The 21,514-nt window shown below is 41.8% G+C and overlaps 1 protein-coding gene across 1 annotated transcript in view; it reads left to right on the top strand.

The window, feature by feature from the left end:
* The window catches only part of LOC139687652 (octopamine receptor beta-2R-like), a 31,028-nt gene extending 9,787 nt beyond the window's left edge, over positions 1-21,241 (top strand). Inside the window, exons 2-4 of the mRNA XM_071584891.1 lie at positions 2,531-2,735; positions 10,401-10,619; positions 14,502-21,241. Coding sequence (XP_071440992.1) covers positions 2,531-2,735; positions 10,401-10,587 — 392 coding nt within the window. The 3' untranslated portion in view covers positions 10,588-10,619; positions 14,502-21,241. The remainder of the gene's footprint in view (positions 1-2,530; positions 2,736-10,400; positions 10,620-14,501) is intronic.
* The last annotated feature ends 273 nt before the right edge of the window (positions 21,242-21,514 follow it).

Genomic DNA, 21,514 nt, shown 5'->3' with positions numbered 1-21,514 from the left:
TTTAGATGAATCACTCCGGTAACTATTTCCGTAGCTCATAGATGAATATATATCTTTGGCTCCAATATCGCAAAATTAAAATTTAAGAACCCTCTATACCTAGCCACAGTACTCCTGAAACATTTAACATAAATTGAGAATTTATGAGGCGAAAAAATGAATGTTAGCTAGTCCATTTTTTGTCATGCCTTTTGAATTCCCTGATCCCGATAACGCTCTCAGTTGAAAGAGCGAAGCGCTGAGTTTTAGCGAATATGCTCAATGGGCGACAGGAAATCCCGAGAGTATTATTTAGTGGATACAGGAGTGTCATTTCACCCGTGGTTAAAAAAAAAAGTAATTTTAATGCAGAAATAATGAGTGCTTTTGGCGAGACTACCTTTGAAATGTGCGACTAGAATTTTGAATCTAGCAAAGAAAGTGCAAATTGAGGTAAGTTGTATTTCGAAGAAGCTCAATTTTTTCATAAAGGAATATTAGAAAGAACCAGGTGAACTATAAAAACCACGAAGTGAGTCTGGCACCAGATGCAAGGAGGGCCGTCGAGACTGTGACATTATGGTGCAGACGATTGTAATGTACAGGTATTCTTCTGACGCATATGAAGTGATTTGTTGAAGTCAATTTGTGAAGTCGATTTGCGAAGGAATTTGAGGAATCCTGACATGAAACTTTAGTGAAAGAGTAAAAGGCCATGTTATATTTTTGGAATGATTAGGATTTCCGCTGTAAACAGATTAAAAGGGGCTACAGCAATAGAAATGGATATTTTGGACTAAATGAATAGGTGGAACAAAATGGATAGGGATAGTCAATCAAATTCCTCCGTTGGAGGTCCAGGTCTTCCAGTCCAATCAATCCAGTCAAGACAGCAAAGATAGAGGTGATTTCGGAAAAGGGGTCCCATGGCTAAATGTAGTGTTTAAACGCTTGTTTTGAGAAATATATGTTAGTTCATACACAAATTATGAGTTCTATTGCTGCTTTTTCCTGTTGTTTCCTCGTCTCTCTATCTTCTTTCCTCTGCTACTCTAGCTACTATATTCCGTTTTCACACAAAGCAATTCCCGGTATTTACTCTAATTCCAATCCCCTTATCTTCCCTCAGATTTTTATCAATTTTTTTCTTGGGACTTTTTCTTTTTTTTACTTCTTATTTCGTTTTTTATTATAAATTGCGTCGCATAAAAATTGAGTCATGGTCCCAATCTGCGTCCGTCCTTGGGCAAATGTATGGGTCGATGTCCCTGCTCCTAAATCTATGTCTAACCTTGATGTTATCAAACTGATGCCTACCATTTTTTTCTTTCGGAATTTTTTATGTGTACTCAAAGACTGGTCGCAGTCGATTAGTTGATTTCATTTCATCGAATTCAGTCAACTTTTGTCACAGAACGAGTTTAATAATAACTGAAGCACATTAAAAAAGAAAAACCCAAGACCGTAAACTTAATTGGCACTCGGTTTGTTTAAGAGGGTAGGTAAAAACAAGGTGGCAAGTCAGAGGAAAATGGAAAACCCACACTCGGTCACTTGGGTGTGTTTAGGAAGCAGTGACCCTCGTGTGCATCAATCACAAACAAAAAATGTAAAAATAAATAAAGGGAGCATACTTACAACCACTCGATCACTAGGGTGTGTTAAATAACAGTCACTCTCGTGAATCGCATATACACATACACTCGGGGTCTGCAAGGATATATCCTATCATAGTGAGCCGTTGATCTTACACAGAAATGAAACTTAACGAAACAAAATTGAAAAATCAAAAAGAAAGGACCCAATTTCACGTTTGAAGTCACTCAATCTCTCGGGTGTGTTACACCTTTGTGAATCGCACTCACACATTCGCTCAGGGTTTACCCACACACGATAATAAAAATACTAGGGAAGGTAGTTGAGTGCGGGAGTAGGTAAATACCTAGAGGAAACCGGACACCAGGTGTTTGGCCTACAAAGCGGGTCTCTTCTTAGAAAAATCAACCCTGAATATGTGTGTAGATGCGGTTCACCAGTGTGAACGTCATTCGACGCATCTTAGTGATCAAGTAGTGATAATTCTGCTTCCTTTATTTATTTTTGCATTGTTTGTGTACGATTGAGGTACACGAGGGTCACTGTTTTCCAAACACACCCATGTGACCGAGTGTGTGTTCTCCATTTTCCTCTCACTTGTCACCTTGTCTTCACCTACCCCATTAAACAAACCCAGTGCCAATCAAGTTTACGGTCTTGGCTTTTTCGTTTTCCATTATTTCACGACCATAGGTACGTTCATTTAAGTTTGCACTAAAGCACATCAAGCATGTTAGTTATTTAGTTATTATCAAACTCTTTCCGTGACAAAAATCGACTGTTTCCTCTCCACGATCATTCCTAACACTATTTCTTACCCTTCCGCCTCCCATTTCCCGTCACTCACTTTCAATATTCACCATAATCATTCGAGATTACCCTCCCCCACAATGCCTATCCTCCCGAAGAGGCCCCGAGTCGGGCCACACTGACCCCTGCCCCGTCGCACCCGCAGGGCCAGGGGCCTCCGGTGACGACGACGATGGCGCCGCGGGGAGCAGTGCGGTGTGGCGGACGGAGCACAAGGCGGCCCGCACCCTGGGGGTGATTGTGGGTGCCTTCCTCGCCTGCTGGCTCCCCTTCTTCCTCTGGTACGTCGCCTCCGCGCTCTGCGACTGCCCCTCGCCGCACCTGCTCGTCTCCGCCCTCTTTTGGATCGGGTGAGTTCCCCTTAGGAAAACCACTAATGCTGTCTATTTGTCCTTTTCTAACCAGTAGCTCTCAAAATATTACAAACGCTAAGGAAGTTAATTGTGTCCAGCATAACCGCGTACAATCACATTAGCGGCATCAGAATACCTCCGCACCGATTCCATTTTTATCAAAATGGTGTATTTTTTTGTTCGGGTCAAAGTCACGAGCCTACCAGTGTTATTTTTCCAATGGTTTTTCCTCTACATGTTTTGCATTTATATAGGCTTTTACTGGGGAATATTTTTTCAAAGTGGCGCGAAAGAGATGGAGAGAGAGGGAGCGAGAACCCAATATCCAGGCCACGCGAAACGCGTTTCAAGACGAGCAAGCGATCCGTGCGTGAGGTATTGAATGAAGGACTAATCTTCAATTGAAAAAAAGGGGATAAGGATGAAAACATTTTTTCATCTAAATGGAGATTACCTTTTAAACTGAGTTACTATATTCCTACCAGGTTGTAAAATGCGAACCTAGTCGCAACGAGAGGAAAGTGGACCCAGAAATCCGTCGAGCATTCTGGGTCCACTTTCCTCTCGTTGCGTTTTGCGTCGAGCAGAAATGCGTCGGACATGCGGTATATCCACGGACTATATGTACCATAAAAACTCGCAAGTAATGTTTAATTTTTTTAATTTAGAATGCCATACGACTATTATCTACCACACCAGTTATTATATTTCCTACATTTTCAGCCGTTCGTCTAGGGGAAAAACATAAAGGGCAGAAAAACTAAATTAAACAGGAAGTATGCACCTCTGCCTAGTTATTTAGGTGATATGGATTCTTATGGATAAAAAACACAAAACTTCACTTAGAATAGAAAAGCAATTGAAAAATTTTACGAATATGACTTCTTTTTTTATTGTTTTATCCTCAGGTAATTTCTGATGCAACATTCATACAATGGATGCTAGCAAATTATCTCTAATTTGTTATATTCCATTTTGAAATATTATTAACCAGTTGTTAAAAGCTTAATAGCACTCAAAACTTAACCAATATTTGTAAAAAGTATCCATTTGCTGTTCATGTGTATAATTGATAGTCGGAGGTGATTTCGTTAAACATTTACCCCGACTGATATTATGTTTATGAAGCTAATGGAAATTAATGCTGGTTCATAGCGAAACCAGACTCACGCCGCAAATCTGATTAAACCTGTTGAAAATATTGTTATTGCCCGATTTAAAATTTTTGGCAACAGGGAGGCATTGCATCATAAATGTGTCAAAAAGTTTATAATAGGATTTTTTTTAATTTGAGTAATCAAATTAGGAAGCATGCCAGGTGATAACTTCAATACTTGCGGATGAGAGGTGTCTCTCTCCATCGTGAGGTGAGTGGGTTGCTTGAATAGCGCAGGAGAAAATATCTGTGGAATTCCTGAACGATCCAACACTAACTGCCAACAATCGATAAAAATGAAATTTTCTTTCGGCTTCCCCGTTACGAGAGGAGGAGGATGTAATCGGCGTGGGCGACCGCGTCGATTCGAGTGCAAAAGAACCCACTTCAACCGACGCAGAGGACGACTGTTCTCATAATTATAGCTATTTTTGAATGTTGATGACATAAAGTAATTACAAGTAGATAGCTATAAGGATATCAAATTAAATTTTAGGATTATTCAATGGAGACATACATGTGATCATATTTTGAACAGCATGAAGTCGAAATATCTTTCCGAGCCTGTCCTCCTTTACGTATTGGATTTTCTTACAATGTCACAATGCCTACATGTACATTCAAATCGCCAATGGTGATCGACTCATCACAGGTATGGAGCAGTTACTAACTACTACAACACGCATTTCGAACCCCACGGACTTCCCCTTACATGCCCAACATTATATCTTATTCGGTCCTACCTGCTGTCTATTCTCTTCATTACTCGTCATTGCTAACCCAATACTATTCCATTTATTACGGCCCTCGGTATCCCAACCTAGCTCGAAATATTTCTACCTCTTTCAAATTTCCCTACCAGAAACCTCCTCTCTTCAGACGCCATACTTGAAATTTTGTCCTCAATTCTCCTCTCTGTCCAGCTTACTCTCGCAATGCTTCTACACACTCACACCACGAAAAATAGTTCAGTTCAGCTTTAACTTCATTTATTGCATCTTTAATTAGCATACTTGTCTCTCATTCCTTTCATTTTCCAAATTCTTTATCCACAAGTAATTCCACTTCTAATGTTCCAACCTGTTTCCTTACAAACACTGTCAAAAAAACATGAACTATTTCACCTGTATAGGATTATTCGCCCCTACTTACACCTTTAACTTATCCTAACTTCTCTTCAAGAATCTCAGAATTTCGTCTCCATGAGGAAAATATTCAATTCATTCTTCTCACTGGAAAAAATTTAATCCCCCTTAACACGACAGTAAATACCATTACCTTATGCACTAAAATTAGCCGTGCTTTAACTGCACATGTTTCTGCCTATTTGCATTCCGTCCAAAATACGCAACATCTTCCCATTCTTGCCCAATATTCTCCCCAATAGCTCAGTCTTCAAACATTCCACTACCAATCAATACAACCTTCCAAAAGGTCTATCCTTTTCCTCCCCTATCTCTCTCCCCTCTACCACAGTCTCCAACATTCGAGTAGCGATCAGAACGCTCTGCATCCGCTTTTCCCGACTCCTTTGGATTCATCCCAACAAGCAAATGGGTCAACTTTTGTTGATATGAATTGGATTAAAAGTGCCAATTGGAGATTACTGGAAAATATAAGGTTTTTCAAATACATAATTGTTGTAGCTGCTTTCACATGTGCCAATATTTAGTCCATCGTGATGCTAGCATTTTTGCACGTGAGAATCAACTACAGGGGAATCCACCCATATGTAAACTTTTTTAAAAACTGTTTCTTGAGGCTGTCAATATTTTGGAAACTCTGAAATATGATTGCACTATCTCTACTTTTTCATAATTTAATCCCACTGAATCTCTCTCTCTCTCTCTCTCTCTGGAGCTTTTTCAAGTGTACTTACATCTATTATGTTGTTTAAACCAAGTGTTTGGCATATTAAACTCCTTCTCGCAAAACTCTATTTTTTATGCACGCAGCGTTTCCTTTTTAATTTGTTTCATCTTTTTATCATCCTCACATCTGACTTCATCCACCGCTTACTTATATTCTCCACTTAATCCAGTACATTCTATACTTTGCAGGCATGTAAACGTAATACGCACGTACTTGTCAGCTGCTATACTGTTTTTGAGTTTCTATGCAATATCACTTGGTTCTTCTCTTAGCCCATGTAAAAAATATGATATTGTAATTTAGAAAATGTTAGAGGATTACAGGATAGATACTTAAATTTGTACTACGCATAAATTAAAGCTATTGGGTAAAAAAATTCAAACTCAGAAAGCATGCTTAGAATGAACAGAATCTCCCTCAAAAGTTCGCTACGTTTATTTTTGTCTCACCATATGATTTCTAGAGACGATTAATCATACTTAGTGATCATAAATGGAATCATGCATGGTTTACAATTATTTATGTCGGACTATAATAACTTAATGTTCCGCTTTTCTGCCATAATGTATCAAAGAGTGAGTGGAACGCTAATACACGTATTTTACTTGCTAAAAGAACCTTTATTGCTGAAAGCTTTTTATGGCTTTTAGCAGCCGCTGTATGAGGAGCTATCCTTCAATATTTTACTTGTGAAAGTCATAGTTTACAAGGAATAACCACGGCAACGCCAGGCACCCGTGCCACCCTCCTTCAGTAAATCCTAGCAGAAGAAGAGAGGGGTGTTGTACGTGTTCAGCGCGCCCGGGAGAGAGTTTCAAGTTCCGACAGCTACCAAATCACAGTCGCCGGCGAAGATGAACGCGACTTCCCAAGAGCACTTTACAACGTATTGATTTTTCGTGTTCTTCTTCTGCACTTCACCGTATAGAAAAGTTGCCTGCTCCTACTTTACACATGGGTTTCTTCACGTATTTTCTTGGGTCCGTCAACGTCTCTTTTCCCTATAGATTGGTATATGCTCTTGTCTTCAATAATATGGTGACACCCATGATATAATTCCATGTTTTCCTGGATTTATTCATTTCTTCTGATTCTTTTCGATGATCTACACCTGCCTCCTTAATCTCCTGCTTCGTTCTGGCGCGAGCAACGTTCTGTGCGAGACTGATTTGCGAGGGCGAGACCGATTCCTTTTATGAATGATTGCTTTGCATAGCAAAAGCACGCGTAGTTTGTGTTGACAATTCATATCGTTTTTGGTCACCTATTCTCTTTTTTCAAACTGGACCTTAGCTAAGTGAGTTGCTTACAGTGAGATTAAAGCGGGATGCTGTTTATGCAATTACGGACGTGTTGAAATTGCTACGAGTACATTCGGGGCGTGCGTGGTCAGACTTGATAATATGAACGTGAGTATTTGCTGTAATCGTCAGGCATTAAGGCCAGGAGCGCATAGTTAGTTAGTTCTTTAGAAACAGGAAGATTGTATGCTCTTGGTGCCTTAATTATCCTCTCTCGGTGGCCCACCAATCAACAACTTTGCCACCGCTGCACCGTCCCTCTTCACCTCGCCTAGCTTCAATTCGCGGGGAATTTCAGCAAATGCTCGAGAATAGAGGGATGTTTTCCAATTTTCATGGAAAAAAGTCTATTAAGTTATCTAACTTAATTTTTACCTTGTTCTTTGGCTTTGTATAATGTATTTATAGATTTTATTATTAGTAAATATGTTCTGACGCATGAATGGTTCTCTGTAAGCCCCACTTCGTTTTTTTCAATAATCGTAAGATCATCTGCCTAATAGCGCTTCCACTTTTTTCTTTCATACTTTAATTCTCTAAAAATATTTTAATTTTAATTTTCATTTTTTAGAGTTCTTCATAAAATAGACATTTAAAATATTGGATGGAATACTACTATTTTGTTAACTCATTAGGTCGCGCTTTTTTTTATGCTCTTGCTCCTTCCATAATTTATGAAAGTATTTTTTGTCACAGACATTCGTTTCACCGTTTGGGTGAGATGCTGGGTATCCCCTGGTTATCAATCCTTCTAATAATTTTAATTCTCTCTTTGTATTTTATTCATTTTTCAGCGCGCCACAAACAGCGCCGAGGGTTTTCCATTCATTGGGATCAATTAATACGGCCAGGTAGAGCAAAATAAGTAATTTCATGGCAGGATTAACAAAGCAGCCAGACAAAATAGTTAGGAAGGCCCAATGCCAACGGGATTGTTTGAAGAGAAGGCACTTTAAGAAGGAACTAAGGTGCTCCGTGAGGAGAAGAGGATGAGGCAAGAGCAGCCAGGGAGTTTTAGAGGGAAGGGATTCGGAGAATTGGATCCGTTGGGATCGAAGAAATTTCGGAATGCGCTAAAGACTCGTGTAGCGTGCAGCGCAAGTTTAGTCGCTAATAGTTTTTAAAAGATTTTTTTAATGGTAAAGTTCAAAATAACGTAACTTTCCGTAAAAGTTATAAAACTAGTAACTTGTCTATATAATAATTATATTTCAAATATCAATCAATAACGTTTTGATACACCATAGTCCCCCTTCATGAATTTACCACAATCGTCCTTCGCTCTCCCACCAGTCAGTCCTAACGGGCTGAATGTCAAATGTATATTGTTTTTTATGCTGTGTTTAGTAGAGCTCAGTGCTCCGACGGGAAATAATGGCCATTCTAGTGGGTCCATGCCACATATTTAACACTTTAAAATTAAATGCATCAATTTCAGAGTGTAAAAATCATTCACTTTGACTGGGATCCCGGTGAAGGCGAATGATTTTACGCTCTGAAATTGTTGCATTGAAATTAATATTGGCGGATGACTCCGCTAAAAGTTACTGTTGCGGAATCTCCCGGAGTTTCTTGGACTTTAAGTTTACCTTTATATGATGGAAATATCTTGTAACTACGAGGTTAACTCGAAAAGAAAACGCCATTTTCTCATATTTATATGTTTGCGGGTCAGAACGAAGTTGTGCCATCTCGTATCATTATTGCATGAAAGTCCACACAGTCCTTCATATTCTGTACATGCCAAGTGTGAAGGCAATCCCAACCTCATACCTTGGGGTGGCTTTTAGGGTAGCAGGTAGTTATGAATTGTTTCAACTTTGGGACAGGAAGGCAAGTCCATCGACGTGTACATAATAAAATTATCTCCCCGCCAGTGGCACTCCATATCGCGCCAGCAATCTGTCCTCTCAACTGCCGTTAGTGGACTAGCGATTTCTCGGCGTCGCAGAAATACCTTCCCCCTCCCACGGCCAATGATTACTCTAGCGGAGATGGATGTCATCCCGCCCGATGACAAACATCCCTCACTTCATCCTGAAGGATTGAACTCCCCAAGAGAAGAGACGAAAATATCAAAATCTATTAACAAAAACGAGAGAACTTCCTCCATCATTTGGGCACGAAATTTGGGCCGGAAGGGGGTCCACATTTTGTAAATGACTTTACCTATCATTGCTGTCTCGAGTTGTGAAATGAAGAAACTGTTCTTCATATCGGTCAGTCGAGCAATCAACGTCCCTTAAACCTCTCTGTGGCCTCACCTGCCATTGTACCAATTTTGTGGGGCTAATTATCTCTTACCCTATGTGGGGCTAAAATTATCATTAAACTGGAATTGATTCTATAAATGTTTATCAATTTAGTTAAGTCGTTAATGTAATATTTGTACCCCATTCGGCTTACAACACAGGCTCATTGAGGCTTTTTCTATCTATCAAGGCAGGTTTTGGACGGTCTCCAAGGAATATTATCTTCGGTGCATCATGAAAACTTACCCTTGATTTTGCTACATTATTTGTATATTTCAGCCCTTCCGAACGTTGCCTTGACGATGTCTCTTTTTATCTTCCTTTCTTTTTTCCCCGGCTAACCTAATATTCTTTCTTCGATATTGACCTTCAACATCCCACCCACTTGATCAGCCTTTTCCGATTTCCTCTCTTCGCCCATCAGAGTTTATTTGTCTTTCCTAATTTATCTTTTCTCTCTGGCCAATTTATTTTCCCGATTTTCCTCCAAAACAATATCTCAAAAGCCTCCAATTTGCGCTGCAATGACATCGTCTTGCCTAAAAGACCAGGTATCCGATTTATACAACGCTACGGATGGGAAACCATCTGTCCACGAGGTCATCTGTGCAAGAGAATGAGCGTAGACTAGAGTCTTTTGAGAGGAGGTTTTGCAGAAGAACATTAGTAACCCAGACTATCGAATGATAATGAAACACTTTCAACTTGTTCACGGCTGTTCTTGTTTCTTTGCATCCACTCAATCGGCACGTTCGCCGGGAATAGAGTTGCCGTGGACTCCTCAAATCCAGTCGCCGGCCGCACCCGACCCATCACTCGCCCTACCTAGGCAATGAGGAGGGCGCGTCAGTCGGGGAGAGGGTGGAAGCCCAGAAGGTGTTCTGAGTTTGTTTTACACTAATCGATCTAAGCTTTAGTGGTCTATATCCAAGGTATTGTGGTTGACCGATGGCAGCGGAGGGAATGGATTCGGAGAGAGTGTTAAATGACGGAGGTCTTAGGATGGACACGTGCTTGCATTGACCGTCCGCCTCTCGCGTGTCCGAACTCTCCAGCGCCCCTCTCCTCTCTCTCCCGCCAGGTACACCAACTCGGCGCTCAACCCGCTCATCTACGCCTACTTCAATCGGGACTTCCGGGAGGCGTTCCGGGACACGCTGCACGCTGTGTTCCTGGCCCGCTGGTGCCGACCCGCGGGGACCCGTGAGGATATGCTCGGCGAACGGGCCGGGGCCTCCGGCAAATCCAACACGGCGCAGTACGTCTGAGGATGTGTCCGCGTGGGAAGAGTTTTGGAAGGGTAAAGATTATTTAAGGGCACTCGGGAGGATATTGACGTAGGATTCAACCTGGTATGGACATTGACTTGTGTCAGCTATGAACCGTACGGCGGAGGTATTTATTTTTTATTTGCTGTTTCGTAGTAACAAAGAACAAATAAAATGTTTACTCAGGTTCTGTCGGGCGAGATATGTTATTCCTATTTCTATGTCTATTGTTTGAATTTACGTGCGGTTAATATTGTCGATCTCGCATGGCTCCGTTATCCAATCCAAACAGCGTGCTCTTGAACAAGTAAGGAAGAGACGAAGAAGGAAAAGACCATGTGGAGAAATTTGCCGAAAGGCAGGAACCCGGAGTTGTCCCAAAATTCCGACAGGATTATTGCGGATGCTTATCCATCCGTTGCTTGATAACGTCACCGGTGCCGTGAGGAAATTTGTTCTTGGTGACACGTCATTAATCCCTGTGAAAACTTTAAAATTTATTTCTGGTTAATTAATGAGAGCTGTTCGAAATGTACCAAGATGAAATAGACGATTGAACGGAAACGTCCTTCACAATTCTTCATTTTAAATCGGATATCATACAAATCGTGACACATTTTAATTCTAATTCTTTTGGGGATTGTAAAATCAAAGATTGATTATTTGGATGTAGTTTTTTATTTTCATTAAGCATCATCAGATCTACTGAAACGGCGTGATTTTTTGGAGCACCAAGGTTTGCTGGGACAAGTCAGGCGACGTGATTGTAATTGGGAAACATGGTTTCTTCTTTTTATCAACTTGATGTGCCATTTTTACAATCGGCATTTGGTTTGTAGTACACGGTTTCCTATCGTGCCAGTTCTTGGGTTGATTCTTGTGATGATAGGACATTGTCTAGAGGAATATAACCTTTTCTACCCCAGGAGGAAACTCTTTCACAGCTCCACTGATAGCTACGAATGTCTCGATTCGTGGTAAATTTCATGATTGAACTCTACAGTTTATCCGTATTAGATATGTGCAATGACATCACTGTTTTTCTCTCTGTAATCTGAATCTTGGCACTGGTTTTACATGGTGCAAGAGAATTCCGTAATTTGATTTGAAAACTTCACCGGAATTGAGCTTTCCTCAGCAGTTGGGACACGTTGTACTCTACTTCCACCAAAATTCCCACCTCGTGACTGTGATGTATAAAAGATGGTTCATACTCCACGCCCATCCCGTTTCCTCACATCTCTTTTCCTTTGTGTCCGTTTTCTCTTGATTCTAGAATCGCGGCATTTTTATTGGTGGCAATGTATATTTATTTAACCTCCATTCTCGCACACACACATGTGATAACCGTTGCCATGTGATTTCTTGTTTCCTTTACGCGACTATGGTTTCCAACGAAACCAACCATAACCGTCTTAAGATATTTACATTAATATGCACTATCTTTATTAATCTTTCAGCTAATTTATGCGTTTAATTCCAATTCCTTTAAAATTGTGGATGTGATAAAGTTTCGTACGCTTTTTGGTATTGTAAACCAGATATATTTTGCAAACTTTTTTCTAGGTATTATATTTATAGAAACAGTGCTGTTGATTATAATAGCCCAAGATCGTCACAGTATGCGATAATGCAGCTGGTACAATTTTTTTCCTTGGAAATTTTAGTGATATAGTTATAATTTAGGCTGGTCGACCTGATGATGCCGACTATTGGACGACACCGGTCGATTGAATGATTTAATGAACCATTCAGTAAATATCCCGAGAAAATGTAATATAATGACAATCCTCGAGATCTGTATTTGGTGGTTGATATCATGACCTCTTCATATATACAATGCGATTTGATTATGAGTTTCATAATTTCACAGTGAGAATAAAGAGTTATTATTATACGCGGCAATTTCGTGAGGAAAGTCATTCATGCAAGTTCGCTTAACTCACAAGCGCAGTACAATGCAGGATAATTAAAGGAGGAATATGACTAACGTGTGAAAAATATAAACATAATAAATTTGAACATTTCAAAAATACATCTTTGGTTACACTTGGTAACCTTGGACTACAACACTAAAGAACAACACGAATGAACGTAGTTGAAACAGTATTTATAATGATTACATACTGATATCCATCAAATTTTGGCAATATAAGACGGTGAGAATAAATATTTCGCTGTGAAATTTTATTAATAGCCCTAAAGAGATTATCAGATATTTTATATTGTAAGGAACTCTATTAAAAAAATCGTAATTTAATTCAAGTGTTATAAAGCAGCGATAATAAAATTGAGTCGTGACTCGGACGTGCATCGGCCGTTATTACGATTACATCTATTCTGGTTTACAATGCTCGTATAGCTTATGCCGGTTGTATTACTCCTTCGTGTGCACACTGGTGTTGCAGGATAAATGAGCAGCATAAGTACTTCTGCAAACTTAACAATAGCGTGTAGGGCTCTGTACACTTCACGAGCCCGTTAAAGACTCGTGAATGAGCCGTGGACACAGTGGGATCGATTCGTAAGACTCATCCATCTCATCTGAACACATTCATTTTATCTCCTGAAGAGATAACGCAAGTAATCCCCGAGTCACAAAAGGCATGCCTGTGTCACCAAATTGAAACTCCACCATGGAGCATGGGATGAGAGCCACCATTGAATGCAGCCTGTCCCTGAGGGATCCTCGCAAGACTTCCCGAGACCAAGAGTCATTGTCAGGGAGAGGGGCGTCGGAAATATGGATGTCATTCACGCCATTATTAACTTGTTGGATGGGGGATTTGGAGGAGAAGAGAGTGAGGAGGAGGAGGGGAGAATGTGTGGACAGGATAGGCCGGAGCGTGACATTAGCTAACTCTTGATAACGGGAGGTTTTATTTGGTCGCACACGATTAAACGCGTCTCATCCGACATACAGAGTGCCGCATTCAACTTCTAAGTCTAGATCGGTATACAGACCTCCAGGATTGGAACCCAATTTCCCTCTCAGAGGGAGGGCGGGTATACTCACTAGCCAATTCACCAACTTGATATTGAACAACTACCCAAAATTTGAGACCTAACTTGGGAAAGGAAGAATATGGAGTAATTTTTTTAATTTTAGCAATATTCTTTGATCTGATTCACAATATTTTGAAATCCAATAAAAATTATATGAATAATTATCGACTGCGAAACACTGCATAAGAAGTTCGTCACATTTTTTATACGTCTTTCGCTCGATCTACTACTCCTTCATCGTCACTTCTATTTAAGAAAGGGTGCGTACTTATCAAAGCTTTATTATTCCTTCGCAATTACACTACGAGGTGTCTTCGAAAGCTATCCGACCTGCGTTCGTTACTCCGCATTGCTACTAATCTTCGTGATCCGGGTCATAGCATCCTTCGAAGTTGTCTCCATTTTATTGAACCATACTCTCCCAACGGTGCTTCCACATCTTAAAGCAGTCCTCGAACGCAGATTTTAGAATGGCCTTCAGCTCGCGTATCGCATTACTCTGAATCGTCTCGATGTTGTCGAACCGCTTTCCTTTGAACACCATTTTAAATTTTGGGAACATCCAAAAGTTGCAGGGAATGTGCGGAGGCCGGCGAAGATGTAAAATCTTATATATCGCCAAAAATTGCTGCACTAGGCTCGATGAATGCGCTGGCGCGTTATCGTGGTGAAGAAGCCAGTCACCGCTTCACCAGGAACGCGGTCGTTTTCTTCTCACGGGAGCACACAATCTTTTCAGAACTTCAATTTAACATTCTTTGGTGATTGTCTGACTTCTTGGAGTAAATTCGTAGTGTACAACACCCTCACAAGAAAAAAATAATTAAAAACGCAGGTCGGATACTTTTCGGACGCACCTCGTACATAGATATAGGCACTGATATGCATTTTCTCATTGGCCGTTGCAGGAAGGGGCTCCCCATGGCCCCTCGTTATTCCATTGGGCACGCTGACACTCCTCGCATGTGATGGGTGTCCCACCGCCTCGTCAATGGAGAGACACGACCGGTACCAACTCCTCACTTACAGCACCACCAGCACTCGCTCGTTGTGAGGGGACCACCGGCGCAGGTGCAGGTGGGCACCCCGAGATCGTCGACGCCCTCCATCAACCCGAGGACAGCGCAGCTACGGGGGAGTCGCGACGACGCCAGCGGACATCCGCGCCAGTAGCAGTCACTCCCAAGAATGCGCTGGCGCCGTCCATTGGGCGGTTAGGCCCACCCAGCAAGACGATGCGCGCTCCCCGGTGTAGATCAATCAATCGCCGCCGCCCATCGCCCACCCCATTATCCTCCTCCTGAGGACAATATTCGCCCTTTTTGAAAGAGACTTTGGTGCTCACGTACCACCTCTCCAATCGAGAGGTCCCTTGCCGTGTGATATTGAAGGCTTGTGGGCCCACGGGAGGACCCGAGGCCATTTCCACCGCCCAGGCACTCGAGGACGAAGGGCCGATGGGAAAAGCTTGGTGTCATGACGATGGGTCGAAAACACCCATACGTGACCGTGTGTGACAGAATCAGATCTGCACGACACCGTTTAGAGGACGACACCGCATCACCAGTGCTGTCAGCCGAGACTGGGGCGGTTGGCGTCCGTCTTGGGGTCCCCTCCTCTTCCGGCGCCTACGGTTGAGAGCGATGAAGATGAAGACGATCCTCGGTCACTCCTGTGATAAATCCCCCGAGAAACTAGCAATAATATCACCTCGGTCATTCCGCTCGTTGCCTCTTTCTGCTCCGTCCTCGAGAGGCCTCCGGTCGCAGGCGCCCACTCTGCCGCGCACTGCCAACGTGCTTTCTCAGGGAGGGACCCCGCTTTCCCACTCGCGAGCCAGTTAGTACACCGCCGCGGGGGGCGGGGGTTGTTTGCGGGGGGAGAGTGTCCGACCGCCCATTTGTACTCCGTCTTTCTCAACGATTGGTGTCTGGAGAGGGGCCGGGAACGAAAACCTAGTGTGGAACTGCAGGGTCCATCTCCTTCGACCCTTGACCCTTAAAAGAGTCTTCCGCAGCGGAAACTGGCCGCCATCGGTGCTCGTCGACCTTATCCTCGAGACAATATCCGTTTACTTGAAAGAGGACTCAAGAGGCGTCACTAGCACTTAACTTTCTTTGTTTGTAAAATAAGCAAAACTCTCCGTCTCGATCCGCTCAAATGATCCTACATTCTTGGTTGATCAAAAAATTAAGCAATAAGACATTCACGGCATTTGTCGGTTGGCCAATGGGACATGGCACGCGCCGGATTGATACTCAGTGCTGGAAAAGTACTGGAAATGGATCGATCGTTTGTCTTCCACGAGAGCAAAGCTCTCAACTCGTGATAGCGTAAAGCAATCGCATTTCACCCTCTCACGCCATCCCGAATATCTTCGGTGAGCACATCGATGAGGCAGTTCACTCTCTCTCTCTCTTTCTATCATTCCGTCAGTGTCCACACTGATGCCCCCGGTCACTCGCTCCGCTATGCGAAGGTTTCGTTCGTCAGGCGATGGCCTGGAGGAACCTCGGATCACCCGATCACTCTCACCCACCCACCCTCTTCCCGCCCACCTCGAAGTGACCGACCGACCACTGGAGGTCGACCAGCCGACAGAGGTTCGCCTCTTCACCGGGCCCGGCCGCCCGTGGACCGAGGGACGACCTCCCTCTCTCCGGGGAACGGCATACGGACAGTTATAACGACGTTCGCGTTCGTTCGTGAATCCTTGGTGCGTTCCCAAGTTGGCTCCTCGCCCTTCGAAAGAAAGTGTTTCCGTGGATAGTCGCCCTTAATAATATAATTTTCGTAAATACATAAATAGCAATATCCTGTACTTAGAATGAAATACTACTACGTAGTTCTTACTGGCGACATCGACGAAAGTCTTACAATATCGGGCAAAGGTTTAGTCCTTTTCCAATAATTCTGCACGATACATTTAGTATAGTTCAATCAGCTAATAAATGATTTCGTTTCACATTAAATATGGGGAGGCTAGACAACAGCACTGATCGGTTGGTTCGATGGGTGAGATAAAGGTTCACCTAAGGTAACCATGGGCGGTAAATCAGGGATTATTAGGTGTTACAGGGAGTGTGCCCATCAAATTCATGAGACTGCTTCCGGCTTCACTTTGCGAAATCCCATCACAATGGAGGTTGAAACTACAGGTAAATCATATTCCACGTTAAATTATATCTAGACACAACCGCCGTCACCATAGTGAAAATTATATTTAAACCTCGTGTTGATGCTTAGCAACGTCAACACGGTAGAGTCTGAATAAAATTCGATGAGAATTTCCGTGTGGATCAGTTTCAACTATTTCAAGAAATTTTATTATTTTAATTTTTTCTCTTCAAAACAATGTAAATAGTTAATCCAATTGTAATATTGTGATCATTTTTATCGAATGTTTGAGTAATAGAAACATTCGTTTGGAGACAAGAGTACAATAAAAGATTTCAACATTAACCTGCAACTGCTATTGCAAGAAAGGTGTGAGTGGAAGAAGCACAAAGGAATGGGAGAACTCTTGAAAGAAATGTACAGATATCCAAGCCCGCCTTTCTTCCGACAAAGGGGTAGGCTTTAATTTTTCATTCAATAAACGTGAATGGCACGCAAAACTAGAAGAAATTTTTATTCTGTGGTACAAAATATCTTTAGCGCAACAGACAAAGGAAATTTGGATAATAAAAAAAGTCATAAAGAATAAATTAAAGGTGTAGCACAAGGGTATGAGGGCGAAGGATGCGTGTGGTTTAGGCTGAGGGTGGAGTCGGCACAATATATAAAATTCTTCCTCTATAATTGAAATGTGATAAGACGGCAGGAGGCGAGAGGAGGTAACGCTAACTGACCGCATGAATTCAGACTGAAGCAACACATCATTTCCTCGATCGCCCATGGTGGATGAGAGGCAGACGAAAGGTGTTCAGGAAGGAAAGATGTTCTCTCTGCCCATGCGTTGGGACATTGAACCCAAATTTTCCGAGCGACATCGCAGCACACAATATGCGAAGGAGGATTGGTCGATGACACATCATTTACTACTCTTTCATGGCCAAAAGAGTATTAGAAAAAATGTAATCATTTCAAAACCGAGTAAATTCCTTAAACTTTTTAAATGGATTGAGTTTGAAGTGAAAGAGTAGTTCAAAAGAAAATTGTTCAGGAGTATATTATATACGATATTATATCAAAATTCTTCTTCAAAACATAAAATCATTGCGCTATTGATGGAAAAGTAATCTACATGGATAAAATCATGAATATATCTTGCTCGGTGTGGCCAAAAGGCGTAATGATAGATGTAATACAAAATAAAAGAAATTTATATTGTTTGTATATGACGGTGGTACAACCACCTTTTTCAACGAAAGGGCGTAAACTGCGTGCACAGGTGACAGATGGGACAAGTGGAAGGTGGGTGCAGGAGAAGGGAAGTGGAAAGGGAGGTTATAGAACGGGGTGAGTGTTAGGAGGAAGGGTCAATGGGAGGGTACCTCTAGTGCGTAAGGTTCCCTAGTGGTCCTGCAAGCTCCCAGGAACCAAATGCATGGAGCTTCAAGTATTTTGAGCATTGTGTATCTGAGTGCGGAAGGGAGGCAATAATTGAAATGCTAGAGAAAATTAAAAGAAACGTTGCGCAGGGAGGCGTGTTTGAAAACTGGAAGACTGAGTGATGCGGAAGACACGGTGGCGAGGCACGCAGTTTATGCGGATATCGAGGGTTGTGGTTCATTTCCAAACATACGAGGAGGTGCAGGCTTCACAGTTCGGTTGATACATTTAATCGCCGGAGATGCTCGAGGGAATAAGTGTGGGATGCGCCGAGACGGGAGGAAAGGAGGGGTGAAGATGGGACGGGTTTTACACCTCTTTCAATTACAAGGTGTGGGTGAGGATTTGTGAATAGATAAGGATTTAGGTAGGAGCTTTTCGTGGTTTTCTAGATGTCAGGCATATTATTTTTAAGTGACGGAAGGACTTCTTGTACTTATAGCGAGAAATCTGACGGATTCCCTCGTTCAACCAGGTTTTTTTCCGATATCCTGCATTATGAATCTAATGGAAACTCAATGCCCTAGAACAATTGGGCACCGTACAGTAGAATATAATGGAATTTTTTTAATGTTTTAGCTCTGGCCAATTCCTCTACCCTCTTAGCTCACACATCCCGTGCGTCCGACAGCAACGACTCCCACTTAACGAGTGGCACCATCCCTTTATCACCTAAGCCACTCCTCCTAACCCCTCCACTCCTTTCCTCAACTCACCCCACCCAAGAATCCTCCCTGATTCAGTAGAATGCATGCATCTCTTAGGACGATGACTCTCGTATTGTGCCCGACTATGATGCATTAGCATTGGAACGCGTTATACGGAATAAATAGATGTTGAAAATTAAATTTTATTATTTTTAATATGGGCAAATTCCAAAAATTAGAGCTTCCACTATTATCGATGATGGTAAAACATTCACACAATAGCTAAGCCGGTGTTTTCTACTGTTGGTCAGAATGGGGGAAATATCTTTGAGGGAATGTATAAGGGACTACTACATTCCTGGCAAGAAGTGGTGCAGATGAAGAGGGGTTGTTATTTTGGTAAGGTTTGAGTGAATTAAACTTGCTGAGGATTTTTCTATTCAGGAGTGTCTCTGGATAATCGCGACTGAGACGACTGTTGTGAAATTGGCAGTAAATTCATAAGAGCGCGGGGATTATTTAAGATCCAGTGATAGCGGATGGGGAGTGAGTACGGTAGAGAGCTTTTACGGTGAGATAGTTGGAATCTCATAAAGTGGAATTACCGTTGTTTATTTCTGGGCTAAATGGGAACTTATGCTTTGAATTATCGATTAGTAAGATATATAGACTTGAAAAATAATATTTGTGCACATGGTAATGGAGGTGAAGAAGGCAAAAAAGGAAGGTTGAGGGAGGAAATAAACGTGTTCAGGGAATCAATGCTGTGTGGCCAGTGAAGGAATATAACGCATATGTTTCTTCATCCGCAGAAAAATTTGCAGGGAGTAACGGGGAAGGGATTTTTTGTCGTAAAAACTCTTTCCGTTTCCAGAACAACGGACGCATTTCTCGGGCGATCTCTTGATTCCCTGGACACGGGGCGACACTCGCATCGAGGTATTCATTCATAACATCAATTCCATTTTCGGGCTTTTCCTCACACACGTCACCTCAAATTCCTCAATATTCCCGGACGTGGGCAGAAAAAGATATATCCCGAGCGATCTCTCCACCTAAGGGCTTAGGGGTTATGAGCTCTACCGAGAACCTTGAAATAAAACTTTCAAATTTATTTCAACTCACCCCACTTTTTAGATGTGGATACTCTAAAATTCTATCTGGGGGAGCCTTGCCAGCCTCCCTCCAACGGCATCCCGATAAATGGCACCAACGCGGTGGACACTTCGCGCAGATAACCATTGTCTCTCATTATTATCCACGGTGTTATGGCCATAATACTATTTTCCAGGTGTTTTAATTGTAAAACTGCTGCGTTGGTTAAATGACAATATCTCTTTTTTTGCTGGGTGATTCTGAATGCAATAAAAATACTCTTATTTATTAATTAAGTCATTATGTCTCAGTAAGTCGTCCTTATAAATGAACTACACCTTTTCAATATCAGAAAAAGATTTCGACCTAGAAAGTTATTTTAATGGCCTCTGTTTAAATTTCTTTCAACTTAAACCTGTATTACCACAAGCCTACGCTTGAAAACCTTAATGTAACAGGTAATTATTTTTATTAATGATTGGAACTTAACAATTGGCTGTTCCGGAAATACCATTTATTACCAGCGAAAAGAATCTCTAGGTAAGTGACCTTTGGTAAATATCAATAAATTATTAATTAGAACATCTCAAAAATAGCAAAAATTGTATTCTGGTAACAGCTTAATCTATTAATTTCGGTAGAACGGTCCACGATGGTTTAGTTAGGTAAGGAACGATACGCATACGGAATGTATGATGTATTCAAATAAAACTGATATCTCTGCCTCCTATTATCAAGTAATTGATGGATCTCCTTTGTATGATTTAGGGGCTAAAAAACTAAATTAATGGATAACGTACAGAATTTAAATGGCTTTCGAAATTCGCAGTGAATTCATGGATTTTACGACTGAAAGGTGCCCATTCATCACTTACCCCCAGGGTGAAGTAATATGAACTTATGAATCCTCCATGCTCTCATCAAGTCTAACCAAAGATCTACCTCGGATCCATCACCCAATCGCTTGCCCTCTGACTTACACATTTCTTCTCTGCCCCCATTGAGCGTTTATCACCACGTACCCTTCCGGAGAGATCAATAGAAAAATCCTTAAACATCCGTGAGTCCCACTCTACGCTTTATCTTCATATTTGCTCTTTTTTCACACGTTCTATTATTTTAAAAGAGATGGTCTCCCGTTAGACACGCGTTGGCCCTTCCTCCCCCCCCCCTTCCTCGCAAACAACACTCCTTGCCCGCAGGCATCTCTATCATACGTACAATTCCAGACTCACGTCCTTATTCCATTCTTTTAATTTTCTCCTACAAAACTCCAGTTTATTCCATTTCCTATTCTCCTCTTTTTTTCCAAACACTTCTCCAGTAACCCATGGATTAATATCTATTTTTATGTTCTCAGTTCCCTTTGCAGCTCCTTTCAACCATTTTTTAAAATCTTACCACCTTTCTTTCACTCATTCCATTCTCTTGTATCCACTAAGAATTTTACCAACCGACTCTTGGTATTCACTTTTCGTCATTCAATTTAAAGATGCATCTTGTATCCTCATCCATTTCTCCTTTGATGGGTGAATCAGCTCCCGAACGCCATATCCTGGCCAAAGAATCGGGGCACTTGGCTGCATAAACCCTTCATAGATGTCAATGATTTTTCCATGATAGCT

The sequence above is a fragment of the Hetaerina americana genome, unplaced genomic scaffold (genome assembly GCF_022747635.1).
Source record: "Hetaerina americana unplaced genomic scaffold, ioHetAmer1.1.p SCAF_2, whole genome shotgun sequence".
In the NCBI taxonomy this organism is placed as follows: Eukaryota; Metazoa; Arthropoda; class Insecta; order Odonata; family Calopterygidae; genus Hetaerina; species Hetaerina americana.
The sequence above is the reverse complement of the archived record's forward strand: the minus strand, read 5'-3'. Positions and strand labels throughout refer to the sequence as shown.